This window comes from Marmota flaviventris, chromosome 7, assembly GCF_047511675.1.
Source record: "Marmota flaviventris isolate mMarFla1 chromosome 7, mMarFla1.hap1, whole genome shotgun sequence".
NCBI lineage: Eukaryota > Metazoa > Chordata > Mammalia > Rodentia > Sciuridae > Marmota > Marmota flaviventris.
This window is the reverse complement of record NC_092504.1, coordinates 62,463,601-62,490,816: the sequence shown is the minus strand read 5'-3', so window position 1 is coordinate 62,490,816 and position 27,216 is coordinate 62,463,601. Positions and strand designations below refer to the sequence as shown.

Genomic DNA, 27,216 nt, shown 5'->3' with positions numbered 1-27,216 from the left:
AATATACCTTCAAGTGAAGGTGAAACCGAAATAGAAGAACTGCTGAAAATAAGCGATATTCACACGAAAAGGCATATAACAATAAATCTGAAAGAAGCCATCCTTTCACCTTTGATAGTGAAAGGCATGGAAGAGTGTGAGGTGGAGGAGAAAAATAATGTCTATGTGTTTATTTGTCTATTTTTAAAACATTCAGTAGGAGAACACCGAGTTCTTAAAACAGATATACTGGGCAATTGACTGCACATTCTTTTTCCCCAAAAAATTGGTAGCACATTTTAATTACCCTAGAGAAATTTATTTTCTTAGCCAAAGAAAACACTCATTCTAATATTTAGATGCTCTAAATTCAAGTTTAAAATGAGCATAATGTCCTGGATGGTAATGAAATACTGAAATATAAGAAGAAGATCACTACTCTTCTTTACAGAATCAGGTGTGGAATCAACTCACTCTAGTTTTCTTTCTTATATTATTTTTCATTTGTACCTAGTCAAAAATTCCATTACCACTCTCCCAACTCAAATTTTGTTCATAAGGTGCCGTTAATAGACATGACTTCCCAGGATGTGGACTTTTTATGAGTGCAAATACAGCCAGAAAATATTCTGAAAGGAAATCACCACAATGCAAATGTGACAAGTAGAAGGGACAGAAAACAACTCAATTGCTGATTTCTTAGCTACTTGGCCTTCTAAAATAGAAAAGTAATGCAGAATTTTCCTAATGAGGCCTAATAAATTATTTTTCATATAAAAGTTTCTTCCATGCTATACAGACAGACAGGAATCACAGGATATTGGCCAATTTCGTTAGATTCAATGCAATAAGTAGAACCCAATGGGTCTATTTACTAAATGAGGCCCTTAGAAACTAGGGGGATTCAAAGATAAGCAAGATGCAGTTCCTATCCCTAAAGATCAGCCCCCAACCAAGTGGAAGCCACTGGGAGATTCTCAGAAGGTGAATGGCATGAGCTGATTTAGAACACATAATGTGTGTGATCAGAATATAGAAAGTCTATAAAGCTTGGTAGTCCTGTTAGAGAGGCTGGAATTCATTCTATAAAAATCACTCAAGTAATAGTAATGTAATAATATTATGGAATAATACGTGTGAAAATATAATAACAGGAGGATGGCAGGTTGGAGGGAGGACAAAGAGTTCAGTACTGGATGTGTTTTAATACAGAAACCTTGGTGACAAGCTCATGAGTGGACAAGGAGAAATACTGGTATTGTGTGAGAGTCACCACACAGTGGTAAGAGGCACCCTTTTCCCCCACCTCTTTCCACATTTTTTTATTAGTGCATTATAGTTGATCATATTATATAATAATATGATTTGTTATATATTCATACATGCATATAATATAATGATACAATTTGTCCAATATCACTCCCCAGAGAAACAACCTTTTCTGTAGCACCTCACCTCTGCTTCTATGATTATATCATACAAGGATATGACACAGGTTTAAAATACTGAAAACCATCTCCATTTGGGATTCCCTGTATACAAAATTTTATATTTTAACTAAGAATTTTGAAGAGAAAATTTAATAGCTATTAAGGATTAGAATCTCATTTGGAACTCCATGAATTATGTTGGGATTGAGATAATTTCTATTAACAGTTTTCTTATACTATGATGAATAATTTAGAGTTGGCAGTATGATTAAGTCAGATTCTCCCTCAAATGATGTTCAAGGTACTTTGTTAAAACCATCCTATTAAATTTATTTCAAATCTATGAAGTAGCAAAGGGTACAAGTATTAATCAACTCATCTAAACCTTTTTTTGAAAATAGTGGTGAATCTGGGAGCAGTTGAATTTAGGCCCTTTATGCACATAATATAGAAAAAAAATTATATTTATTTGCATTCCAAGGTCAACTCTTCACAAAATGCCTGGAGTCCAACCTGAACCTTCTGAAGTGATAAGGGAGTTCAAGTAACCAGGGGCCAAGGAGGTAACGGCTACACAGATGCACCTCACTGAACAGATGGAGGAAGGTAGACAGGTGTCTAGTTCCCACCACTCTTTTCACTCTTAAATAGTTCCCAAGGGTAATGTGATTTGATTACTATTAGTAGTGAGATCTGGACACAAAGAAAGATTATGTTCACAGGAAGAAGTTAATTAAGAGAGTTACAGTAAGAAAGGGATCACAATAAAGTCTACATGGCATTTATTAAGCAGAAATGGCAAACTTTTTCTGCTTAAAGCAATTTAATTCAGCATTGTTCTGTTTAATATTTGATGAAACATTGGGCTGTTTCTGTGAAATTTGGGGGCTTAGCTTTTGGCTTTTAATAATCAAGGTAGAGAATTTAATACAAGAGTCTTAGATTTTTAGAGATGAAAAGGATTGAAATGTTATCTAGCTTAAAATCAATAGTTGGAAGTAAGATAAGAACAGGATATTTATTAATTACAAATGGGAAAACAGTAACTTAACAGTGGAGAAATTTGGCAGATATTGCTTTAGCCAAGTTAACCAGCAATAAGACAGGGCCATCATGCACCTTCTGATATCGTACACTGAAACAGGGGAAAAAGCATAATCTTAATCTAATAAAGAAAAAACCACCTGACAGACCCAAACTGAGCAGCACTCTATAAATATCTAACAAGTACTTTGCAAAAGTATTAAGGTCATTAAAGAAAAGAAGCAGAGAACTGTCACACATTGGAGGAGGCCAAGGAGACATGACAATTAAATGCAAGCTGGAGTTCTGGATTGGTTCAGAAAAATAGCATTAGTGAGAAGACTGGCAAAATTTGAATAAGATCTGTAGATAGTTAATGTGAATTTGTTGGTTTCAATAACTGCTCTATGGTCATGTGTGATATTAACATTAGGAGAAGATGGGTAAAGTATTCAAGAACTGTGAATTATTTTTGCAACTTTTCAATTAAGTCTAAAATTATTTAAACAGGAAGTAAAAAAATTATCTGACCTAATTTCTCGAAGAAACCTATGGCCCAAGGGAGTACAGTTGCCTTCTTCACAATCATAAAGTTCTATTATATCTCAACTAGACTGTTTTATAATTATAATATCAATTCTTGATAAGATTATGCTTTTTAATGTCTGTGGACACTGGAATTATTTTCAAATTGTCTAGAGTTAATTTTTTCCTCACTACAGAAAATGCATAATTTTTAAAATGTGATAACCCAGAGGGGGAAAAATATTCTTTCTCTGCTTTTTAATGTGCCAAGTGGATTTTTAGTTTTTATGAATATAATTTTCATTTTTAGATGATCAATTTAGGTACTTAAAAAAAAATCTGCCTAAGCTGGGTGCAGTGACACATGCCTATAGTCCCAGCACCTGGGAAGATGACTCATAAGGATACCTGGAGTCCAGGAGTTCAAGGCCAGCCTAAACAACACCAGACCCCACCTCAAACAAAACAAATCCACTACCTGTTCTACCTGTTCCTTTATTTATACTGCATTTTGAAATTTTCTTTCAGTTGTGACTCCTTCTTTTAGGTCTTTAAACCATTTTAAATATACCTATTTCATAGTTTTTAATGATTGTTCCTTTCTTTGAAATTCTTGGGGTTTTAATCACCTTGTTTGTTTTGATTTTGTGTCCTCCTGTGTCTTTTGGTTTTGGGTTCTGCACTAATCCTCAGTGGACTGATCTGAGAGTCCTAGTGGCCTGGTGGAGAGTGGGCCTTGTTACAGTGGTTTATATTTCCTGCAAGGAACCCAAGAAGTGTCATTGGCCTTAGATTAATTTTCATATAAAGTCTCCATTTTTGGTGTTGTGCACAAGGCATATATTGTAATTTAATCCTGGATCTGAAGGAGAAATAGGCTCGAAGTTCTAAATTCTCAGCAGACATTTTGCTCTACTCTGAGAAAGGCAGGTCTCTGTGCTGATGAGCCTCTTCTTTCCTATTCTGTCTCTCTAAAGTGAAGGACCATCCTTCCAGAGCCCTGGTTTTAGGCGGGGTCTTAATTTCAGCTCTCTGTTTGTGCATGAATCTTAACTCCTAAGTTCCCAGGTTCCTGAGACAGAGTGCCCCTCTCAGGGACGCTGTACCCTGAGCTCTTGCACACTGACTCCAGTGCCTTCCTCGCTGCTGGCACCTGGAGTTTCTCTTTATTCTTGGGTGCTCAGCTATGAATGCTTTACAATCTTGGATGCTCAGCTATGAACACCTTACCATTCTTGCTACATTTTATCCAGCGTTTTTAGGCAATGACAATGGGCAATTTCTCTGGTTATTGTATTCTACTATCTTGCTGGAAGAAGTAACAGTGGTGAATGCTGAAGAATGTTTCTGTGAAATATACTTTTCAAAATTCACATCAAGAAGTCTGGCGATGGTCTGAGAACGATGTAAGGTAGAGTTTGAGAGCCTGACCTTTGAAATTTAACTGACATCCATTAATTAGTCATTGACTGTTAACAGGCTGGTTTATCCCAGATTTCTAGTATGCAAAATTAAGTTATTAGAAATTTAAATTAAGCTTTAGCTGTTATATATAATGTATTTATAAAATTTACTCACTACCTAGCAAATGTGTGCAGTGTGGTAGGTGTGGAAATTGCTCTGCTTTTAAGAGAGGTGTATAACTCATGGCATTGTACAAAAGCAAGTCCTAGACTGCTGAATGCAGAGATGAAACCATGCAAAGAAAAAAAATTTACCAAACTGGGGGTGATCTTGTGTAATCTTGTAGACAATATCTTCAGCGCTGGCACCTGGAGCTTCAGCCTGTAAGATTCTGTTGGTAATCTGCAGCATCCCCCCTTCTGGAACCCATACCATCGAATTAGCTACAAGCCGAAGTGCTCCATCATTCTAGAATAAGGGAAAAGGGCAGAATTGGAACCAAGAATAATAAGAACACATTAATACTGAAAAGCACTAGTTATCAGGTCCTTTTGTTGCAAAAGATCATTTGATAAGAAAGAGAGATTTATAGTTTAGAGTCATAGTATGAACCATGGGTATACATTATGTGTAGATATGTGCATGTATACATTTATAAGTGTCTATATTCTGATTTTTAATTTTTCATGAGCCAATAATTTACATCATTCTCCATTTCTTTCTTTCTGTCTCTCTATTTCTTTCCTTCTTTTGTCCACCTATCTGCCCTTCTGTTCTCACCATCCACTATATTCAAAAGAGTTATTTATTGAGTACCTATTTATGCCAGCTCCTTTGCTACAGAACTGAAATATGCAACAATGTTTGAAAGCAAGATCTCAACTTCAGAAGGAGCGACACACAATTATCAAATAATTAGGACGCTTCACAGTGATGCTCTTTAAGAAGCTTCAGCAGGGAGCCATGAAGCCATAGAAGAAGGAACTCTCCGGAAGATTTTCCTAAAGAAGAATCATTCATTTCTGAATAACAAAAAGAATGGGCTTTCTAAGTAGTGAAGTGGTGAAACAGATTTTAGGCAGAGGGCCCAGTTTAAGCAGAGGCAAAAATGCGAGACAACATACTGTGTTTGATAAATGTCCAACTGTTTGGCGCCAGTAGAGCTGAGGAAGCCAGGGGAAGGGTGGATAAAAAGTGAGAGTGTCTTCTGGAGGGCTACTAAAAAGTAGAAGCGGTTCTAAAAGTCTCAATTCATCTTATCAGCACTGGAAAGAAAACAGGTGTCTTCAGGGAAGGAAATGGGATGATCACACTGATGGAATGATCAGCCTGTCTTTAGAAAGATAGCCTCCAAGGGCAAGAGATGGAGGTGACTAGCATTGGGATGAATCTGGAGCTGGAGAAATCATTTAACAAGTTCTTGCAATGGCTCAGGGGAGAGGAGAACAAGGCCTGTAAGAGGGTAATTGCAATGGGAACCAATAGTTAGAAACAGATTCGAGAAACACACACAGAGTGAAATGGACAGGCCTGATGGCTGATTGAAAGTGAGCGACCAAAAGTGGAGAGTAGCTGGCTGGAAGAAATCACCTATTTAGCACTCCCGAGAAAGCCACCACTTTAATTGCTAAACTAATGTCATTAAAAAGTGCTGCCATTCCTGATTTACAAGGTGTACACCCTCTTCCCAAACCTCATAATTGACATTTTCCACAGAATGCGATTAGTGGCTGCCAAGGTCCAGTTTTCCGTTTGTTTTTGTACTTCAAAAATCAGTGAATCTGATATTTTAAAACAGGACATTTCGGAAAGAATGGTTTTCTAAATTATTGTTGTTGTTTTTGGATATGCCAATAAACAACACAGCAAACAGCACACTCAGGAGAACACTCAGAAGAGAAAGCAACAGCTATTCTTTTGCAATTACTAGACACTTGAGCATTTTACCTCTAAGAAGTCAGTCATGCCCATTTTCACCACATGTATCAAGAAACTGAGTCAAATGGTGCCCAAGAGAACAGTCATGAAGGCACTTTCTATGCTGATTGGTGCTCAGGGGCAAAATCCCAGAGAATTTTCTCTTTCGCAATGGATCTAGCATGCTATTTACGGAAACATCAAAAGTATGTCAGTAATTTTGCATATAGTCTACCAGAATTCTGGGAGAAAAGGCTCTAACTCCAAGAGAATTTAAAATGCCCTGACACATTGGGACACAGGTTTCATAACTGCTAGGAATATTTCTAATAGAAGCAGCCTAGTCAACTTTAATTTTGGTTATAGAGATCAATTATATGTCAATAATATTACATTAGTGGACTAAATAGGCAATGCAGTTTTTTGTTTGTTTATTTTATTCTAAGCAAGTAAGTACTGGGACCTGAGCACACATTCCCCAGATGGCTCTGTATTACATCTCTGTCTTGACTGTACTTTATCAATACAATTCTTTATTATTCCTGTGTAACTATTTAGGAAATAGTACAATTTGTAACTAGAGAACAGTAGCACCTAGAAACTTAAGATACGTAGAATCTTGGCCCTTACCCCAGATCTTCTGAATCAGACCTCCTGAATAGGAATTCACATTTGAAAAAGTATCCAAGAGATGTGCAGTCATGCTCAAGTACCAAGAACTATTTTCAGATTAGAGACTACAATCTTTTAGAGTGGCTCACAGTAGATCTTTGAGAATATTTAAGCTTAAAATGAATAGTATATATGCCTCCGATTCTGAATTATTGCTTTTGGCACTTAAGAAGAAATGAAAATGACACTAAGGATAAGAAGTACAATTCTTGGATGTCAGCAAGATGGTGGAATAGGAGGTTTTAGCCCCCACCCCCAAGAAACCCTATAAAATGTTTTGTAGTGCTGAGGATCAAACCCATGGCCTTGTGCATACTAAGTAAGCACTCTACCACTAAGCTACACACCTAGCCCTAGAAACTTAATTTTAACTACCATCCACAGATAACTATCTTCATCAAAGCCCATGAGTCCAGCTAAAAGGTTTCAGCACCTTGGTGGAACACTGAAGAGGATAAGAAAAATGTTTCATTTAATCCATATCACCCTCTTCAAGATGGTACAGTTCAGTGCCAAGAGAAAAGGGCAAAAAGCTTATTTAAAGAAATAATGAGCCAGGTGCAGTGGCACACACCTGTAATCCCAGTGGCTTGGGAGGCTGAGGCAGGAGGATTTAGAGTTCAAAGCCAGCCTCAGCAAAAGCAAGGCACTAAGCAACTCAGTGAGACCCTGTCTCTAAATAAAATACAAAATAGAGCTGGGGATGTGGCTCAGTGGTCGAGTGCCCCTGAGTTCAATCCCCAGTACCCTTCACCCCTCAGAAGAAGAGAGAGAAACCCCCAGAAATCTAGAATTCTGTGTACCACAAACACACCCTTCAGAAGCAAAGTATTAGACAAAGGGGAGTGAAGGGAGGGGAGGGGGCATGAAGGATAGTAGAATGAATCAGACATTATTACCCTACGTATTACCCTGTGACTACATGACCAGTATGATTCTACATCATGTACAACCAGAATGAGAAGTTATACTCCATTTATAATTAATGTGACAAAATGCATTCTACTGTCATATGTAACTATTTCGAAAAAATTAAAAAAAAGTTAAGTGAAGTCAGGTACAAAAATTCACAAACTGTATGATTCCACTTAAATATAACATCCAGAGTGGGTAAAAACATAGCAACAAAAAGCAGATTGTTGTTTAGCAAGGGCTTGCGGGTGGAGGCGTGAGGGGGCAAGGGAACTAGGAATAACTACTCTAACAGGTGTAAGGTTTCATTTTGGAGGGAAGGGTGTGTTTTGGAATTAGCTCTAGGTAGTGGTTGTACAACCTTATAAATGCATTAAATGTTACTGAATTATTCACCTTAAAATAGTTCATTGCATTTCATGTGAACTTCATCTCAATAAATTAACAAAACAAAACAGAAGCAATGACAGAAAAATTTCCAAATCTGGGGAGGGAAATGAACATACAGATTAACAAAGCCCAAAGAACTGCAAATAGATTGAACATAAACTCTTCATCAAAGCACATTCTCAAGAGAAAAATCGCCTATCACATGCAAGGAACCCTGGAAGACTAGCAGTGGATCACTCAGCAGAAATCTTGTAGGCCAGGTGAGTGGAATGATAATCAAAATGTTTAAAGATGAAAACTGCCAACCAAGAATAATTTACCGGCAAAGCTGTCATTCAGAAATTAAGATGAGATAAAGACTTTCCCAAACAAAAGCCAACAGAATTTATCATGACTGGGCCTGTCTCACAAGAAATGCCAAAGTTCTTCAAGTTGAAATGAAAAGATGTTAATTAGCAACATGAAAACACATGAAAGTAGAAAACATGGCTAGAGCAAATACAGTTGGCCTTCTGTATCCATGGGTTCCACATCTATGGATTCACCCAACTACAGACAAAAAATACCCGGGGAAAAATAAAATCATGTGTATAGTGAACATGTAGAAACCTTTCTAGTCATTATTCCCTACATACAGCATAACTACTATTTACATAGTCGTGGTAATTAATGACTCTAGTATAAAAGTTAAAAGAAAAAATTATTAAAATAATGATAGCTATAAAACTTACTAATGGATTTATGACTTACAGGGATATAAATTATAATACCAATAACAAAATGGTGAGAGACAGGGAGACGTAAAAGTGGAGAGTTTTGTATGTGATTGAAGAGACATTGTTATCAGCTTATAATGAACTATTATAGCTATAAGATGTTTTATAAGCCTCATGGTAGTCACAAAAGAGTCTGCAGTAGATACACAAAAGATGGAGAGAAAGGAATCAATGTATACCACTACAAAAAAAAAAGTCATCAAATCACTAAGGAAAACAGAATATTATTCAGCTTCAAAGAAGAAGGAAATCCTGTATTTGTAACATGGATGGACTTGGGGCTCATTTAGCTAAGTGAAATAAGCCAGACACAAAAATAAAAAAACTGGATGATCTTGCTTATATATGGAATCTAAAACAGTCAAACTTATAGAAGCAGAGAGTAGAACAGCAGTTGATGGAAGCTACAAGACAGGAAATAGGGAGATAACAGTAAAAAGGACATAAAGTTTCAGTTCTACAAGACATAAATTCTGAGATCTATATAGCATAATGCCTAAAGCTAACAATGCTGTATGGTAGACTTCAAAATTACTAAGAGGAGCTATCTTAGGTAAAATGTTCTTACCATAAAGAGAAGTAATGACATTAAAGGGTCAGGAGGGAACTTTGGTTGGTGATGGTGTCTATGACTCTGAAGTGATGATGGTTTTATGGGTGTGTACCTATCTCCAAACTCATTGAATTGTGCATATTAAATACAGAGCGTTTTTTACTTACCAATCATTCTCAATAAAGTAGTTTAAAACAAAGAAATACAAATCTTCCCACTTGTCATGATGATGTGTTTTTTTTTGTTGTTTTGTTTTCTTCTGGGAGAGGGTGAGGAAATATTTGAGAACAGATGGCTATAAGTTCTTTTCTACAGGTAAAGTGTCCAAAAAGCCAAATTTTAATATAATTTTCCCAGTGGCTCTGACATTTTTGGAATTTGTCTCCTTGTAGGTTTTTTTTTTTTCTTGCACATTGGCTCATATATCCCTGTCGGCTCAAGAAATTAGCTATATTACTAGTTGAATAATCTCCTGCCCAATGAGGTTTGATAAATCCTCCAGAGTACATTAGCAGGCGATGAAAGTTCAACAAGTAAAATTGAGGGCATGATTAAAACAGTGCTTTATATTAAATAGTTCTTCTAATTCATTTCATAGAACAATAGGCAAGCAAGTGTTGGTAATAAAGTTTAGCCATTACATATTTATTATATTTGAGTAAAAATATTGTTTCAAACGAGAAGTAAGAGCATAAGCCTCCATCCTTTGGGGGAAAAAAATCTCACAAACAAAATGAAAGCTCCCAATCCCATAAATTAAAAATTAAAATTACATCAATGATGTAACTTTAGCTCAAATGATAGTGTACTCCAACTCCTAGCTAAAATATGCAAGACAAAGTTTTAAAAACTTCACTCTTTAGAAAATGACTAAAGTTGGATATAACAGTGACCCTATCATTTTACTTACTTTGTAAAAATATGCTTTAATTTGTAAGATTTCATTTATACCATCACTTTTAAGATTTAATGTAGTAGGACTTTGTGAACTTTAGGGAAGGAGCATGTGGTGTGACAGATATAAAGTCAAATTTATCTGAGGGGAAGCTAATTTGAAAGTTTTTGTGTTTGTTAAGGTGGGCATGAGCCTCAGAGGCTTGCTACTTCAGGTCAGAAATATAGGACCTTTGCTTCAGGTAGATTTCTACTGATGTAAATATTTATATCAACAAAATGTTTCTGAGCATGCACTTTTTCAGACACTGAATTAAACAGGCTAAGGTAAGTCCTGCCAAAAGGTAAAACCCTGACATGTGGCAAGGATTTATTTATTTGGGAAACAGGCTCTTATTCATACAAATAAACATTTTTTACCATTGATAACTATAATTCTTACAAACATCATTATTATCAAATTAACTGTATCCCTGCAAGACCACCAATGAAAGGCAGTCATTGATGAAACTGAGGGGAAACACAACAGTGCTTTGTAGCTGCCCATAGGCATTACCACAGCTAGAAATGACCCACCAGGATAGATTTTCAATCCAATGCACAGTATGACAGTGGGGGCTTTTAACATTAAAGCATTATCCGGCTGCAGAAAACAACCATCCAAACAACAATAAACAAGGTCAGAAAGATCATCAGATTTATTATCAGAATAGAAAAAAGGCATGATTTCCACAGGCACCTTAATTAATGAGAAAGCAGATAATTCCTTGAAAGTCCAGCAGTAGAAAGAAGCCCACCAGACTTCTTTCCCCAGGCCAGTTTAGCCCTTACTGGATGTTGAATTACTTTGGAATCATCTCTCTAGCAGACTTGGGGTTGGTAATCCACCCAATTAATGAAAGCCTGTTCAGTAGGGCTTTCTCTTTATTACTTTTTCTTTCTTTCTTTTTGCCTCCTTCCTCTAACTGGACATGTTTCAGCATCAATCCTGGTTCCATTTCCTCAGCAGCTCAGTACAAGCCTGGAGGTGGCAGTCAAGTTTATTCACTGCCAGGCCAAGTTTGGGGGAACTGGTATATAACTTGAAAAACCAGGGTGAACAAACAGCTCCTCCACTCAGTGCCCGGTGAGCCTCCCCTCAGGCAGCAGAGGTGCTGGGGTGCGTCTCATCTAACACAGAAACCTATGGCAAGACAGGGACACAGGCACCTGCCCCCTCAGGCCCTTGCATCCATCACTCATCTACCCAGCCCACAGAAATGCACCAAACCCCTATAATATGCTGGGCTCAAGACACTAAAACTGAAATAGTCCCTCTTCTCACAAAGATTCCTTTTTCAATTCCTTCCTCTCAGAAGGAATAGAGAAACAGGCTAAGCTTCTGTTGAACAATATTAGGGTTAATAAGTACATCCATTCATTCACTAAACTGAAATCCTTTGGCCATTCCATTTAAGCTGCCAGCTAGGCATTAGCCAATAACTGGTCCCTCTCCAAATTTAACATACAAGTAGCCTCAGGCTAAGATCTCTCATGCCCATCTTCCAAAATGGCTATCAGAATGAAACCAATCATGTCTGACTGCATAACTACTGGATGCGGTAGCAACTGAGGCCATTTTTTTTCTTCTTGTGCCCAGTAGATTTCTGATAATAAATAGCCTGGCTTGTAATAAGCTGTGGTTAAGTCCAAAGGGAAGAGTCCAGGAGGCTTGAGGCCCAGTCTGCTTGGACAGGACATTAAGAAAATGACTAAATAATCGTCTTCATTTTATCCATGTAGGAAATAAGAACATGTATGACCCAAACATGGAAAAACAAAGGCCAGAAAGAAAAGAGTCTGATAAACACAGGAGGCAGATGCACTTGAAATGAAATCACAGCCCCAGCCCTAAGCACCTTTATAAAAATGCATGTTGTCAAACTTCTTTACACTTTAGTTTCCTCTTTTGGAAAATTAATGATAATTGTACAAATATCACAGAATAAATCTGCAATTCAAAAGGAACAATTCACATCACACTTTAGTGTCCAATAAATGTTAAAAACAAAACAAACAGACAAACAAAAAAAACCCTTCCACTCATGGTAGAATTTCCTCTAGAAGAAATAAGGTCATAATAGTTGCTATCTTTACCTTCTTCAGCAAGATAGCATAAGCATCAGTAGAAGTGGTAGAAGGAAAAAGATTCTGAGTTTCTAAAGGGATAATAATTTGATAATATTTGTATAATACTATAAAATTATATTCAAGTTTATTAGCATATCCTGTTACATGCGAGGGCTCTGGCCACTGGTTTCACTGTTCCTCTTCATGTTTATGAGTGACGTCATAGATCCATAACAGCAGTATATGAGATGGTGAGATGGAAAGGGGGAAGGGAGAGGGCCAACCCACACTCCATTTAGGAATCACAAGCAGACACATTAAAAACACATGACTTGCAAGTTACAAGGACTTCAAGGACTCCAAACCTCTGTGCCTTCTGTCTCATTTAAGGATGACAATTCTATTTTTATTAGTTTTGTTAGTCAATGCAGCTAAAATCCTAGAAATGCCCTTCAGCTGTGAGCCTTTCCACACAAAATGATTGTGTAATACAATGAACTGAACTCCCAACATGGAGACTGGAACCACCATAGGAAAGGTGGCCATGAGGGTTGCACTGAAATCTAGGACTGCCTCTGGAAAAAAAACAAGGAAGGGAGAAACTTTCTGCATCTGTCTAGACTTCATCTCTTCATAACTAAACCTCATCTCCCAGGGTGACTGCAGGAGAGTGATAATTAGGATTAGCTACGAGGTGGCCATCTGCCAACTCCGTCTCCTAATCAGCCTTCACATCCTCCCATCTCTCTCGCTCGCCACCATCACTGTGTTCAGCAGCTGAAAATGATGAGACAAGAGACTGAGAAACTAGTTAGCAGACCATATTAGATTCAATTGCTTCCCTTCAGGAGGCTCCACTGCAAATTTAGAGTGATCATTGGTGAGAAAGTGACAAGTGATTTTAAACTGTCCTCAGCAAGTCAATCTCTCAAGCTAATCACTAGTGACAACTCTGTAGGTAGTGATATTTGGAATGAAAAGTTTAAAAAAAATGTGTTTTCTAAACTACTGCCATGGAAAAGAGGCACTCAGGATGCTACTGAGAAAAGGTCTTCCAGTGAAATATCACTAAATTTTGAAAAGAAGATTTTGGGGAGTACTGGGGATTGAACCACTGAGCTATATTCTACTACATTCTAAGCCTTTTTTTTAAAATTATGAAACAGGGTTTCACTAAGTTGCTGTGAGTCTCACTAAATTGCTGAGGCTAACCTCAAACTTGTGATCCTCCTGCCTCAGCCGCCTCAGCTACTGGGATCATAGGTGTGTACCACCGTGCCCAGACTGGAAAATATTTTTCAGTAGGACTGTGTGATCTAGCATAGGTTAGCTCAGTATTTCATAAAGTGTGATAACCATCTCATTTGTAATATCCAAAAATGTAGTACATGGATAAAATTGTATAGAAAGGTTATATTTTAATATTTTAGAAAAGTATAATATAGACATTAAGTCCATGATTATATCAATATAATTTGTTAGAATGAGGTCTCTCACACACACACAAACCAAATTGTTTCAAAGAAAAATAATAAGTAAATAATAACACCAGCACTCATGGAAATAGGAAAAAAATAAGGTGACACATCAGTGACTCAGAATGATAAACACACTTTTAGCCCCCAGGCCAAAGACCCTTATGATTACCAAAAAGGAGGGTTCCTTTATCCCATTTCAGTTGGGCTCACAGGCTAACAGTATGGCTGAACTCTCCCCTTTAATTCATTAAGATTACTGACCAAGGGCTTCTCATTCCATGAGCTGTTTTAGAAGGGCAGACAAATACCAAGATGCCTTGATTCTCAGGCAGGAGACAAAAGGATCAGTGAATAATAATACAGTTTTACAGGAGTAGGTCAACAAAAAGAGTTGCAAATCATCCCATTTATAGAGATCAAGTGTGTTGCTAACAAGATATATTACTATATATTACTGCCAAAATATATTACTTATATAATAGGTACTTAATGAGGACCCATGTAATAGGTTATGCTTGAATAAATGAATAACTACCCATATCCTAACTTTATAAGCATTGCAAAATATTATCAGCGAACTTCATATTTAGGTGCAAGGAATGAAACTAGAATGACACTCACCTTGGGCACAGTCTTCACATGAAACAGTATATTTTGGAAGGAGTGTCCATCACTGGCCTGCAAGACCACAACATCAGATGTGCTCTCTGAGCCATCGTGGGCATAGAGGAGAAGGCCCCTGGAGAGTTCATCCAGCCGGAAATGATAGATAGGGGTTGTGGGGGACTGAAGAGTTTGGAGCAATTGGCCATGAAGTGGAGGATCAAGTACTTCGATGACCACATCCTGGGGATTGTCATCATCTCGAATGTCAAGGAGCTGGGTGGTGATGGTTCCCCGCTCTTCTCTGCTAATGTGGAGAACCTCATTTCTCAGCACATATGGGGCCTGTGGAGTTGAAGGGAAGCAGGGAAGAATAGTCATTTACTAGGGAAAGAGAGGGCAACTCAGTGGATCAGAGTGGCAACCTGATTGATATTTCTATGCCTTTTAAGAAACTGTAGGTGCTATGGCAAAGAAATAACCCTGTACCATGGTGAAAGCATTTGTCAGAGGTGCAGCTGGTCATAGTAAGAACAGTGGTTGCGGTTACTTTACATCTCTGGACTCTGGAGGTTTCTCAAGTCAATTTAAGACCATAGTCTTGATAAGAGGCAATCAAAAAGGGCTTCCAGCTTCTAAATTTCTATTTCATCTGCTCAGCTTCTAAATTTCTATTTCATCTGCTCTCTTGATTTGCATTATATCCTCTACATTGTTAATGAAATCAGCTCAGTACCAGGAAGGCCAGTCAGTTATCTGCATTCAATAAAGACTAACAGGAGCTATAGAATTTTTGAACTCGTCTTTGGGAGTTAAGTGCTTCACTCTAGGCCACTATGCAATATGCTGACTCAGAGTAAGGCACTTTTGCTTTCTGAAGTCATGCTATTTCTGGTCCCTCCCAGCAAGTTTTTTCAAGTTCTCCCATTCAAATCTTGACAGAGTCCCATCCCAGTTCAGCCTAGAAAGCCCAGGAGATTATGATCTGGATGAGTCAGGCAACCACCTGGTTAATTCGTACAACACTGCTAACTTTAATGTTTTCCTTGGGATTGTTTGGTTCCCCCCACCAATTGAGTAAGCAGATAAAATGTTCTTTCATGAAGAAAAAAGTTAGTGAGTCACAACAGAAAAAAACCTCATACACATACACTCAACGAGGCCAGAAGCCAAAGAAAACATTTTCTTAGTTTTTTTAATACCATTTGAAGTTGAACCATCTAAGACTTTTCTCAACATACTGTCTTCTTTATTCCAAATGGCTTTAAAAAAAAAAAAAACTACTCAAGCACCTTTCTGGTCTCCCAGAAATTAAAATTTCCATTAAAGTAATGTCTAACTAATGCATCATTATGATAATCACGTAGTGGAAAATTAGATGGTAGCTACTCCTCAACATTCCTGAGAATTCTAAAGCTGTGAGTCTGTATGTGGGAATGAATGGCCCCTCATATTCTGAAAGAGGAAAGGTCAGAGGTGATGTCAAAGTCCATAAATAGACTAAATTCAGTTACATGAGAAAATATCAGGGAGGCTCAAGACTATATTGAAATAATACAAAATTTAAAGGAACAAAAATAAGTTAAAATTTCTTTTTAAAATTCCACTTTAAAAAGTTAAAATGAAGAGTTTATCATATAATACATAAATAAAATGTGCCCTCATTATCTACTCGCTTAGGGAAAGTGGAAAACAGTCAAAACTCAAAAAACTGTGGGAACTCATCATCTCAGATTAGAAAGTTACCTGCTAATACCTACCCTAGGCCTTTCATTGGAGTAACTATATTAGCCCAAATGAAGAGGTCAAAGCAAAATGTTTAAGAATTAAGGAACACCTAAGCCAGTACATCCTAAGACTGAATTTGGCCCTTTGGCCTATATTTACAGAGATGACATGTATTAGCATTAATTAAAACAAAATTTACACACTTAAGTAGGATTAATTTCTAATCACTCCTAAACTTCAAGTTATCCCTGACGTGATAATATCATTAAGAAGAACTGAGTTGGGTTATTAACACTATGTGGCAATCACTTCTTCAAGTCTATGTTGTCCTTCATGTTTTTTTTTTTTTCATTTTTGATCAAAAAGATAAAAATATGAGTTAAAAACAATAATCTAGTGTCCTTCCTGGAATCACGATTAATGCAATAGTAAGGTCTGGATATTTAGGTAGTCTTAGTTCTCAACATCATGTCCTTGCTGTTAATGATGTATGCGTGCGCATGCGCATGTGCACACACACACACACACACACACACACGCACATACACACACCATCTTCCTATTGTTTTAGCACATTTTAGCTGTTCAGTCCCTCAAACCCAGTTCTCAGAGCTTCTACCGCCGTGTGTATTCTGGACACATAAGTACAACTTGACAGAGTGAGTGATAAGAGATGAGTGTGAAGGGCCATTACACTGTGTCTTATAGCTTCTACTATGATTTCCTCAGATCCATGTTTGGCTGACGACCACTCTGACACCTCATGTAGGAGCTGATGTAAGATCCTCCAACTACTAACGATTCTAAACCCTTGAGAGAGAAATACTGAAGTAAAATAAACTTATTTACCTAAGAATAAGGGAAGTCTTCACAACTGGAACAGATTTATTCTGCAGGACTAGTGTCAGGTTTGGTATAGTATAGTAAGTCACCATAAGATAAGGGTTTGGACCACAGACTCTGAAGCCAGGTCTGCTGGGCACAAATCTTGACTATTAGCTACAACACTACAGACACATTATTTAACCCCCTTGTGCCTTAGTTTCCTCATCTATAAACTGGGGATAACAGTATGTCATGAGATTGGTGTATGTATCAACTGATAACTTATGTGAAACACTAAGAACTATACATGCATTAGTAATTATTATTGTTGATATTATTATCGAAAGTACTAAAAATTACTCAAGAGGCATTTCATGATAAAACTAAGATTAATATAGCTCAATCATTTTTGCTAAAACTGAAAGAAGGCTTAATTTGTTCTTGAGAATTAGTAAGCATGTAAAATTGTTAACTGCTCGGCATTTTTATTACCTGTGTTGAAAATGCTTGTATGTTGATCAGTTGTGGTTCAGAGAAGAACTGCTGGTCACTAATTTTCAAGGAAAAGTAACCTTTCCTAAAAAGTACCCCCAAAAAGAATGAGAAAATACATCATTAAATTATTCTGTAGAAAGAGAAAGGATCAAAAATATTTTCAGGTTATATGATGTAAAAATTTGGATCAAACCACCACAGTAATATGATATCTGAAATGTAAACAGAAATTACCAAAGATGACATAGTAAGATGCAGGTAAAAATGCTTTGTGTTCTTAGACCTTGTTATAACATAATAATAATATGACTATTTTGTTCTCTGTTTTTCTAAACTGAATATACAAACAGCTAAGTTTGTACACTAGTTGTCAGGCCAAGACAGGTTAGTGATACATTATTATACATTATAGAATGGAAAGGAATCTTGTGTAGTCTCTGACCCAGTTCCCAGTGATTCCTTCTTTCAATAAACCTTCCTTCCATCCCCTTCTCAATTCATAGGAGTGGACACCCAATAACAATGTTTGCAGTATCTATCTCCCCACCATTCCAACATTCATTGTGGCAAGACTAGGGAAGAATGGCTTGTTCTTCCATGGAAATTTGGACTTGGCCTGAGTCAGTCTCACCATTTTACTACGGGATAACCAGAACCTACCATGGGAATGAGAATATGGAACAAGCCTGCCTGTGGGAGATGGGTCAATGAAGTCTATGAGCAAGGAGACACAGGGATGAGAGAAGGTTTGAGTCCTGCTTCACATTTCCAGTTCTAGCTTCTGGACTTGCCCTGGAGCACCAGTGCTCTTCAAGTCTTTGAGATCTGAGCCACTTCTGCAACATTATAATAACCTCACTCTTTTGTTTAATCTAGTTCAAGTTGATTTTCATCACTTGCAACCAAACAGTCCCAATTAACAATAAAAGAAGGATCACTCTTTGCTGTGGGTTGAATCCCTCTAAAGGAGTTTTGTTCCAGCAGCTTCAGAGACTGTTGGAAGGGCAGGGATGAGTTGCCCACCTTTAAAGCTGATCCAAGCACAGAACTCACAGCTGGCTGGTGATATATGTGGTTAATGCACCATGGGAGCTTTGGAATTCTTGACTACTGCAGGGACCATTGTTTCAAAGGTTCTTTAAAAAGTATTCTTGGAACTAACTATTTATACTTGAAAGAATGTGGGTGGATCTCAAAAGCATTGTAGAAAATGTCAGAAGCAAAAGACCACATATACTGTCTGATTACATTCAAGGGGTATTTTAGAAAGGCTAAAACTACAGGGCTAAAAAACCAGATCAGGCGCTGGAAGGAAAGGAGTAACTATAAAAAGGGTATTTTGGGGGGTGGGGGGTGATGGAACTCTTTTATGTCTTGACTGTGGTAACAAGACCATATAGATTTGTTAACACTCATAGAACAGCATGCTTTAAAATAGGGAATTTTACTGAATGCAAATTATAGCCCAATAAACCTGATTTTTTAAAAAATGTATTCTTGCCTTCCCTCCTACTCCAACCACGCTTTCCTTTTCTGCCCCATCTAAATCCTGTCCCTCTTTGCTCCCACCTCCAAGCTTCAACAGGATGCAACTGACAGAAACAATGGAAAGAACCAAGAAAGAGAAATGATTTTTGGTGGCACTCTGCATCTGAGCACTACCAGCTTATCACAGTCACTCTGACTACATTTACAAGTTGTCTTTTACTCCACAGCAGCATTCTAATCCCGGGGCAATCCAATCCTAAAGAATTTTCATCAACGAATCATGGTCAGTATTTTCATGGCAAAGAACAAAAACCACAAACTTATGCAGCAAGCATAAGTTTTTCTTTTCTTCTCTGTCATTCAAAGACAATTTTAATTTTCACAAGTTTTTAACAACCTCATTTTATTATTCTTCTGTTATTTCTTTGGTTTTAATTTTTAGGTAAAGAAAATCCAGTATTAAAATAGGTACCTAGAAAAAGAGATGTGTAGGAATTCCCTAAACTGTCATTCTTTGTCCTATTTAGGGGTACAAAGCTTAAGATTCTGTAGGTTATGTGAGGTTAAAGATGTTAAATAGAGAAGAGGGTTAATGTTGGTTGTCTGTGAAGCTTTACGCTTTTCACAAGGGATTCTGCTGTGAAGCTCTGTGTGTCTGTGTCTGTTTCTGTGTGCATGAGAGAGAGAGAGAGAGAGAGAGAGAGAGAAATGTGGATACTTAAGAACTATACTTGTAACAAAAGTAAATGGAGAAATGGAGCAGGGATTTGATAAGTGACTCTGTGGCTTCAAATATTCCATCTCCGTAGCACAATATTTTTCTCTGTGTAGTGATCTTAGCCCCTTGAGGATGAAAGCAAGCCTATTGTCCCTATAATATTGGGGAGGCAGATATCATTGTGGCTAGAGGCATGGGTTGTGGACTCAGAGAATGTCAGGTTGGAGTCTCAGCTCTAGACTCTCAGGTTATGAGGTCTTAGGCAAAATTTCCCAGGTCTCGGTTTTCTTATCTGTAGACTGAGAACACATATAATCCATATACATAATTCATGTAAAAAATTTACCATAATGCCTGGCTCAAAGCTAGCACTCAGTAAATGTTGCTCTTATTCCTAGAATATGACCTTCTGAGGTTACTGGCATCATCAGCTCTGAACTACCACAGAGAAAGTGCCATCTATTGTTCTCCCTACTTATGGCTTTGCCTGAATCTCAAAATAAATAAGTAACAAAAATAATAAAATAAAATCCTCAAATTTAGTATTGACAGTGAGAATATTCACTGTGTTCTTATGGTTTTGTGGTCTTCAAATCATTATTTACACAAATAGTCTATGGTGAATTATCTGCACTAATGAAGCAGAGCAGGGTGAAGGAGAATCCAAGAGGCTAATCTTTGGGATGCATTCTCTGATTTCTGTTTAGTAGATTTACTCTGCTAATTATGGGGCTATATTTGCTTGGGTTCGTTTTAACATTCAATTGAATTCCTGAAGCATATGTCAGCTGGGTGGGGAAGATAGCCAGATATGTGTAAAGCATCAGGAGAAAACTGGATGGGGCTTAGAAATTAGCCACAATTAATCTTATAATGTGGATAATAAAAAGTTAACTATGACTCTAAGTTTCCTTCCAACTCTGAAATTCCAGGGACCACATCACACCTTGAAAAACACGTGCTCCATTCTTTATCTGCCCGCTATTCCCTGTATGTTATGCTCATGGGGAAGAAGCAGCTCTAGCATCTGGCTATATAACCAGTTTTGTTTCTACTGGGCCAAAAAAGTGGGTAATTATACTCAGAATTTTCCTGTCACATCAGAGGATTACCCATAATTATGTGATAAAATGAAAATGTCTCAAACAGAAGTACACTCTCTGAACAATTACAGGGACATGATGACAGGCAGCTGAACACATTTGAGGAGTACTGATTTTCCCCAGATGGGAAGGGTTAGCTATTAAAAAAGAGGAGGTGGGGGCCAGAGCAATGATGGAAAAGAGATGGGGGGAGATCAGCAACATTGACTCACCTGAGCTTTTCTTTGCTGTGTATAAAACGCACTTTCTTCTCATTCACATCTTTCCAGCTAAAATGGCCAGCCTTGTCCAGCTGAGACTCTTTTCCATTTCTTGAGAGCACCAGCTGACCATTGGTGGGAGTGCTCACAACATGGAACAGGAGATCTTCCACCCTGCCATCCTGGTGTTGGATATTCAGGAGGGAAAAGTCCAGTGGCCTCACTGAACCAATTGCAAGGATCAAGGAGCCATTCACATGAAGGCTGGGAGTGTGCACCTTGCCTGAAAAACATACAAATCCAAAGCTCAGGCTTGTCACATTCACTAAGTAGGTCTTATTTATTTGCTTTAAAGAAATAGACTTGTAATGTTAATTCAGAACTGTACAGAGGAGACTCTAGGCTATATTATAGAACATAAGTATCTTTCTAACTCAGTGATTGTTCCCCTAGATGTATATGAGAATGACACAGGACTTCAATGGAAGAGTTAAACCATAAAATTGTTAGAAGACAAGCTGGCTTCAGGGGCATACACCTGTAATCTCAGCTACAAGGGAGGCTGAAGCAAGCAGATCATGAGCTGGGGTCCAGCCTGGGCAACACAGTGATATCCTGTCTTTGGGGGGAAAAAACTGTAAGACAAGACTGGAGTAGAATTTTTATGGTTCTGAATTAAGCAATGCTTTCTTTTTCTTTTTGTAAAGAGAGGGGGCGGAGAGGGGGGGGAGGGGGAGGGAGGGAGAGAGAGAGAATTTTAATATTTATTTTTTAGTTTTTCGGCGGACACAACATCTTTGTTTGTATGTGGTGCTGAGTATTGAACCTGGGCCGCACGCATGCCAGGCGAGTGCGCGACCGCTTGAGCCACATCCCCAGCCCAAGCAATGCTTTCTTATGGCACAAAAAGCACAAGTGACAAAAGAAAAAAAAAATAGGTAAGTTGGACATCACCAAATTAAAAACTTTTGTGCTTCACCAAAGTGAAAAGACAACTCATAGAAGGGGAGAACATGTTTGCAAATCACACATCTGAAAAATGACTTGTATCCAGAATCTATAAAGGACTCCTTTAACTCAACAATAGAAGAAAAAGAAAACCAATTTTAAAAAAGGGTAAAAATTTTAGTAGGCATTTCCACAAAGAAAATATACAGAAGGCCAATATGCACATGAACAGTGCACAACCTTCATCACCATGGAAATGTAAATCTAAACCACAACTACGTAGCACTTCACTTTCACTAGGAGAGACGATAAAAAGTGCAGGTGAGGATGTGGATAAATGGGAACCCTCGCACATTGTTATGGAAGTATAAGATGGTGCAGTCATTTGGAAATATAGTTGCACAGCTCCTCAATTAAATATAGTACCATATGACCCAGGAATTCCACTCCCAGTTTACACCCAGGAGAATTAAAAATGTATGCCCACACAAAAACTTGTACATGAATGTTTAGAGCAGCATATTCATAATATCCAAAGAGAAAATATTGCAAAAATATATATCCATTGATGAATAATAGATAATCAAGGGTTTGGGATATGGGGATGTGACTCAATGGTAGAGTGCTTCCCTAAATGCATGAAGCTCCAGGTTTGATTCCTAGGACTGGAGCGGGGAGGGAAGTAGTTCTGGAGGGGGGTGCTCGAAAAAAATGTGGTATATCCATGCAATTTCATATTATTTATCCAAAAGAAGGAAATAAAATGATGTACTAATACACAATACAATATGGATGAACCTTAAAAATATTATGCTAAGAATCCACATAAAAGAGGAAACATTGTGTGATCCTATTTATGTCTAGAACAGGCAAATGCATAGAGACAGAAACTAGATTAGTGGTTGTCAGGTTCTAGAATGACATAAAAATGCATAGAGATTACTATGGTTATGGGTTTCCCTTATGATGATAAAAATGTTCTGGAATTAGATTTTGGTGATAGTTATACAGCTTTGTGACTATACTAAAAACCACTGGGCTATACACTTTAATTTTTGGATTTTATGTCTGAATTATATCTCAATAACAATAACAAAGAATCATATAGGGATCTTTTAAAACAATACTGACACTTGGGCTCTACTACTAGATATTCTGACTTAGATGTTCTGGGATGGACCTCATTAATTTCATAAGCCCCCCTGCTTACACTAATTGGCTGGCAGATTTGAGAACCACAGTCTTATTCTGATTACACCTGTCACATAAGATCCACTGAGGGCAAGAAAAGAGACAGGTGTATGATGCCATTCTCTAAAGGGTACCAGTTAATCTACAATGAAGTAGGATTGTTGGTGGCTCACGTTCAGAATTCATGTGAAATATATACACTTTTTTAAAAAAAATTTGCAATCTCTGTGCGTATGAAACATCTGACAGATAAATGAGGATTTCCTTCCATAATGTAGAATTCATCCTCTCTCCTGCAAGGCGTTTTGCCAAGGTCTTTAACGGGCAATGTTCCCTTCTACAATTAGGCCAGACAGTGCAGTTCAACATCTACCATAAGATTATTCTAATAAAAGTAGAATTCATTTCCACAGGTTGACTTGTATTATGTCCCAAGAGTAGTAAGCTGACTCTCAAGTAGATGGGGTTTCCAGAAAGATCCTAACAAAATGAGTCAAGGATATTTTTTTCTTTGGAAAATCTTAATCTCTTTAGAGTCCAGAAATATAGAGACAGAATGTGTGACTTTGGATACTACAAAATGCCTCAGGCTTTTGGTAAACAATAAAGCTAAGGAACACTTCTAAGGTTTATCCACCTATAAAACTTTTGGAGTTCAAAATGAGGACTGAATTTAAATTCGCTTCTCTCTGTTATTTAAGGTGAGGTATGCAGGGAGAAATGAGCGCCTTTCCTTTAACCTGTTATTCATAACAGAAACAAATTCATCCAGTTTCAACAGATGAACCTCTTGGAGTCTCCTCATCCTGTTCATTGTTTATTTATAGCTTATCTCCACTGTTTGCCCAAAAGATGCACCACTGAACTCTTGGCATAGTTTACTCTACAAGTTTATATGAATACAAATAAGTGCATTACATGTATAAACATGTATGTAATTTTCTATAATGTGGCTGCAGTTCAAGAACACAGCTAAGTTTATGCCAAATTTCTTATCTTATACTTGTGACTTTTAGAGCACAGATTGCTTCTTTTTTTTTCTTCAAAGATCATAGAAGTTGAGTTTTCCTAATTTTTCCATGTTGTATAAACAGTTCCTTATTCCTTAGCAGCATCAAGTTTTGGTTTCCCCCCACAGTGGTAACTCTGAATCAATTATTTCAGTAAATCCAGACTTTGCAAAGAAAAATTAATGGTGCATTCACCAGACCGCCAGAAGAGCTCTTACCAGAACATGTTTCATTAGAAGAGTGGGCAGAGAAGCCAGGAATGCAGTTGGAAACACAGAGGCCACTCTTCAGAAAGAACCCTTGGCCACAGAGGTGACATCGGTCTCTGTGGCTACACTGCAAGCACCCTCGAGGGCAGGCTATGAAAGAGAAGACACAATAAATGAGACACAACCAAGGCACAGACACCCAAGTAGGACCATTAGGGAAATAAAGGGATTGTAACCACAAGAGTTGGAGCACAAGCAACAAATGGCCCCCCACCCATAACAGACTGTGACAAAAGAGCCTCCTAACTGTCTCCTTTAGAGTCTCATGGGAGCTGATACACTCAGAAGGAAACTGAACAGAGAGACGCACTCCCCACCTCACACAATGCCATTTAGAAAGTCTGCTCATGGATGGCTGTTAATCATGTAGACTTGTATGAGAGGACATTCATAGTGATTAAGAGCATAGACTATCTTTAGGTACCATTCCTTCTCTGTCATTTACCAGCTGTGACCTTGGACAAGTTCCTTCAACAGTGCTGCAATTTTGTTTTGCTTTGTTTTTAAAAAGAGAATAATAATATCACCTAATGCAAGTAATAGTTGTAGGATGACATGTTATAATGTGAAATGACTAAAATAGTGAACGCATAGAAAGGTCTGAGTGTTCTACTGCTGCCACTGCTCACTGTTATTATTATTATTATTATTATTATTATTATTATTATTATTAAAGTAGTAGTAGTAGTAGTAGTAGTAGTAGAAATATTTTAAATGCATGAGGAAAGTCAGCTATTTAAAGAACCACCGAATTATTTCTTTCGGTTGTTGATAATCTTCTATGGATTGAGTGATAACTGCCTAATTTTCTGGCTTCCTTTGCTGGGATTTTGTTATAGAGTGGTTACACAGTATAAAGGAGCTTGACTGGAATCAGAAAACCTGGGTTTAATGTCTGATTTACATTGCCTTGATTAACAACACTTTTTAGTCTGTTTTCTGTTCCCCTGTAAAATAAGATTCATAGTATCTGTCATATTTTATCAAGTTGTTGTGAATGTTAAATAAGACAAGGCAGATGAAGAAAATTTGGTGAAACATAAAATGTTGTGCCTGGTTAATGGCATTATTGTTAAACATCAGTTATTCTTTTAAGTGGGGCATATGGTACGAAGGTTTGGTAGAAATGATGAGAATGAACAGAAAATTTTCTTGGATGATCCAGTGGACAAGGAGATTAAGACTTTGAGTTTAACAATAAAAGCTCCAGTATATATCACCAAATTATTCCTCAGAATCCTAGTCTTCAAGGATATAATACCAATATCAGGGTTACAGGTGATTTAGTCTACACACTGAAAATTCTTTGTCCGTATCAATATGGCTCCACTCTTAATGGATACCTCACTGCAGTTCAATATAAACTTTATATTCCATTAAAAAAAAATTGGCTTTGTTTCCATAAAGACCTTTAGGGACATATTGATTTGTGCAAGAGAATTATTGGGCTACACTCCTAAATCCTATTTAATCAGCATTCGGCAGATGTGCATAGGAAGCCATCAATTACTTAGGCCAAGTTCCCTGGGTTTTCTTTCTGCCTCTAATTCGGATGCTCCTGGTTGCCTGAGAACCAGCACACATGACTTGATGCTCTTACTTCTTACCAGAGAACTTAGCTTAGACTCAAGTTACCTGAGCATTTGTGCTTTGCATGGTCTGCAAAGTACCCCTTCCCACATTCCTGGACACACTGGGCTTCCAAGAGGAGAAATGGCCCTTCACAGCGGGTACACTCATGGGGCCCCTGGCACTGGAGACAGTGACTATCACAGCCTGAAAGGGAAAAGTCAAGTCAATAGGAAAGTGTGTAGCTTTGCAAAAGGATCTGGGCCCCTATTCAAGGCAGCACTAGGTATCAGGCAGCAACACCATCTAGTGTACTGGGCAAAGCACCCCATGAGAAGTCACGGAGCCACAGTTCTTCTTGTGATCCCCATACTTAGCAGTTAGAGGAAAAGTTACTTCACCTCTATGTGCCTCCGTGTTATTCCCTTTAAAATGGGAGTAAAATATTGTCCCACATACCTTACCAGGTAAAGATCAAATTGATGGAATATTATCCATGAACTCTTAAGTGACCGATGGATATTATCAACTATTGTTAGTATTAACTAGTCCTTAGCTTTCAGTACTGTGTTACTTAAGTGTTGGTCTTTTCCTGATTCATCCAGTCAATCATTCAGAAATGGTCTCAGTGTAGTTCTGGTAGGAATTTCAGGGTCTGAGGATTTTGTGGTGTTAAATTGAGGCTGAAGAAGGTACTGGGCAGAGAGAGTTGATGGTGAGGAATATGGCATACAGAGATTCGAGGGAGGCAGATGGTAGAACAACATGGTCTTTCCGTGTGCTTGAATGCCCAGGTACACAAATCTTCCCATCTGGAGGACAGTATTTCAAATCTTTAAAGAAATCCAAACGTAATGGCCTACCATACAACCCTAAGATTCCCATACTGGCATCAAATTTTAGCATATGTCACATAAGAGCATGGGAGAAGGAAAGGGAAATTTTCATAACAAAGACAACTGTTAGCAAAGAAACCCAGAATGGGATAAAAAGCCAGAAGGGACTCT

At 37.7% G+C, this 27,216-nt stretch overlaps 1 protein-coding gene across 1 annotated transcript in view; it reads right to left on the bottom strand.

Annotated features, from left to right (window-relative positions):
- Fras1 (Fraser extracellular matrix complex subunit 1) overlaps positions 1-27,216 on the bottom strand; it is a 421,323-nt gene that overhangs the window by 116,745 nt on the left and 277,362 nt on the right. The window contains exons 25-30 of the mRNA XM_027939818.3: positions 26,276-26,416; positions 24,590-24,730; positions 21,235-21,505; positions 17,711-17,795; positions 14,684-15,010; positions 4,676-4,829 (exon numbers count right to left, since the gene is read on the bottom strand). Coding sequence (XP_027795619.3) covers positions 4,676-4,829; positions 14,684-15,010; positions 17,711-17,795; positions 21,235-21,505; positions 24,590-24,730; positions 26,276-26,416 — 1,119 coding nt within the window. The remainder of the gene's footprint in view (positions 1-4,675; positions 4,830-14,683; positions 15,011-17,710; positions 17,796-21,234; positions 21,506-24,589; positions 24,731-26,275; positions 26,417-27,216) is intronic.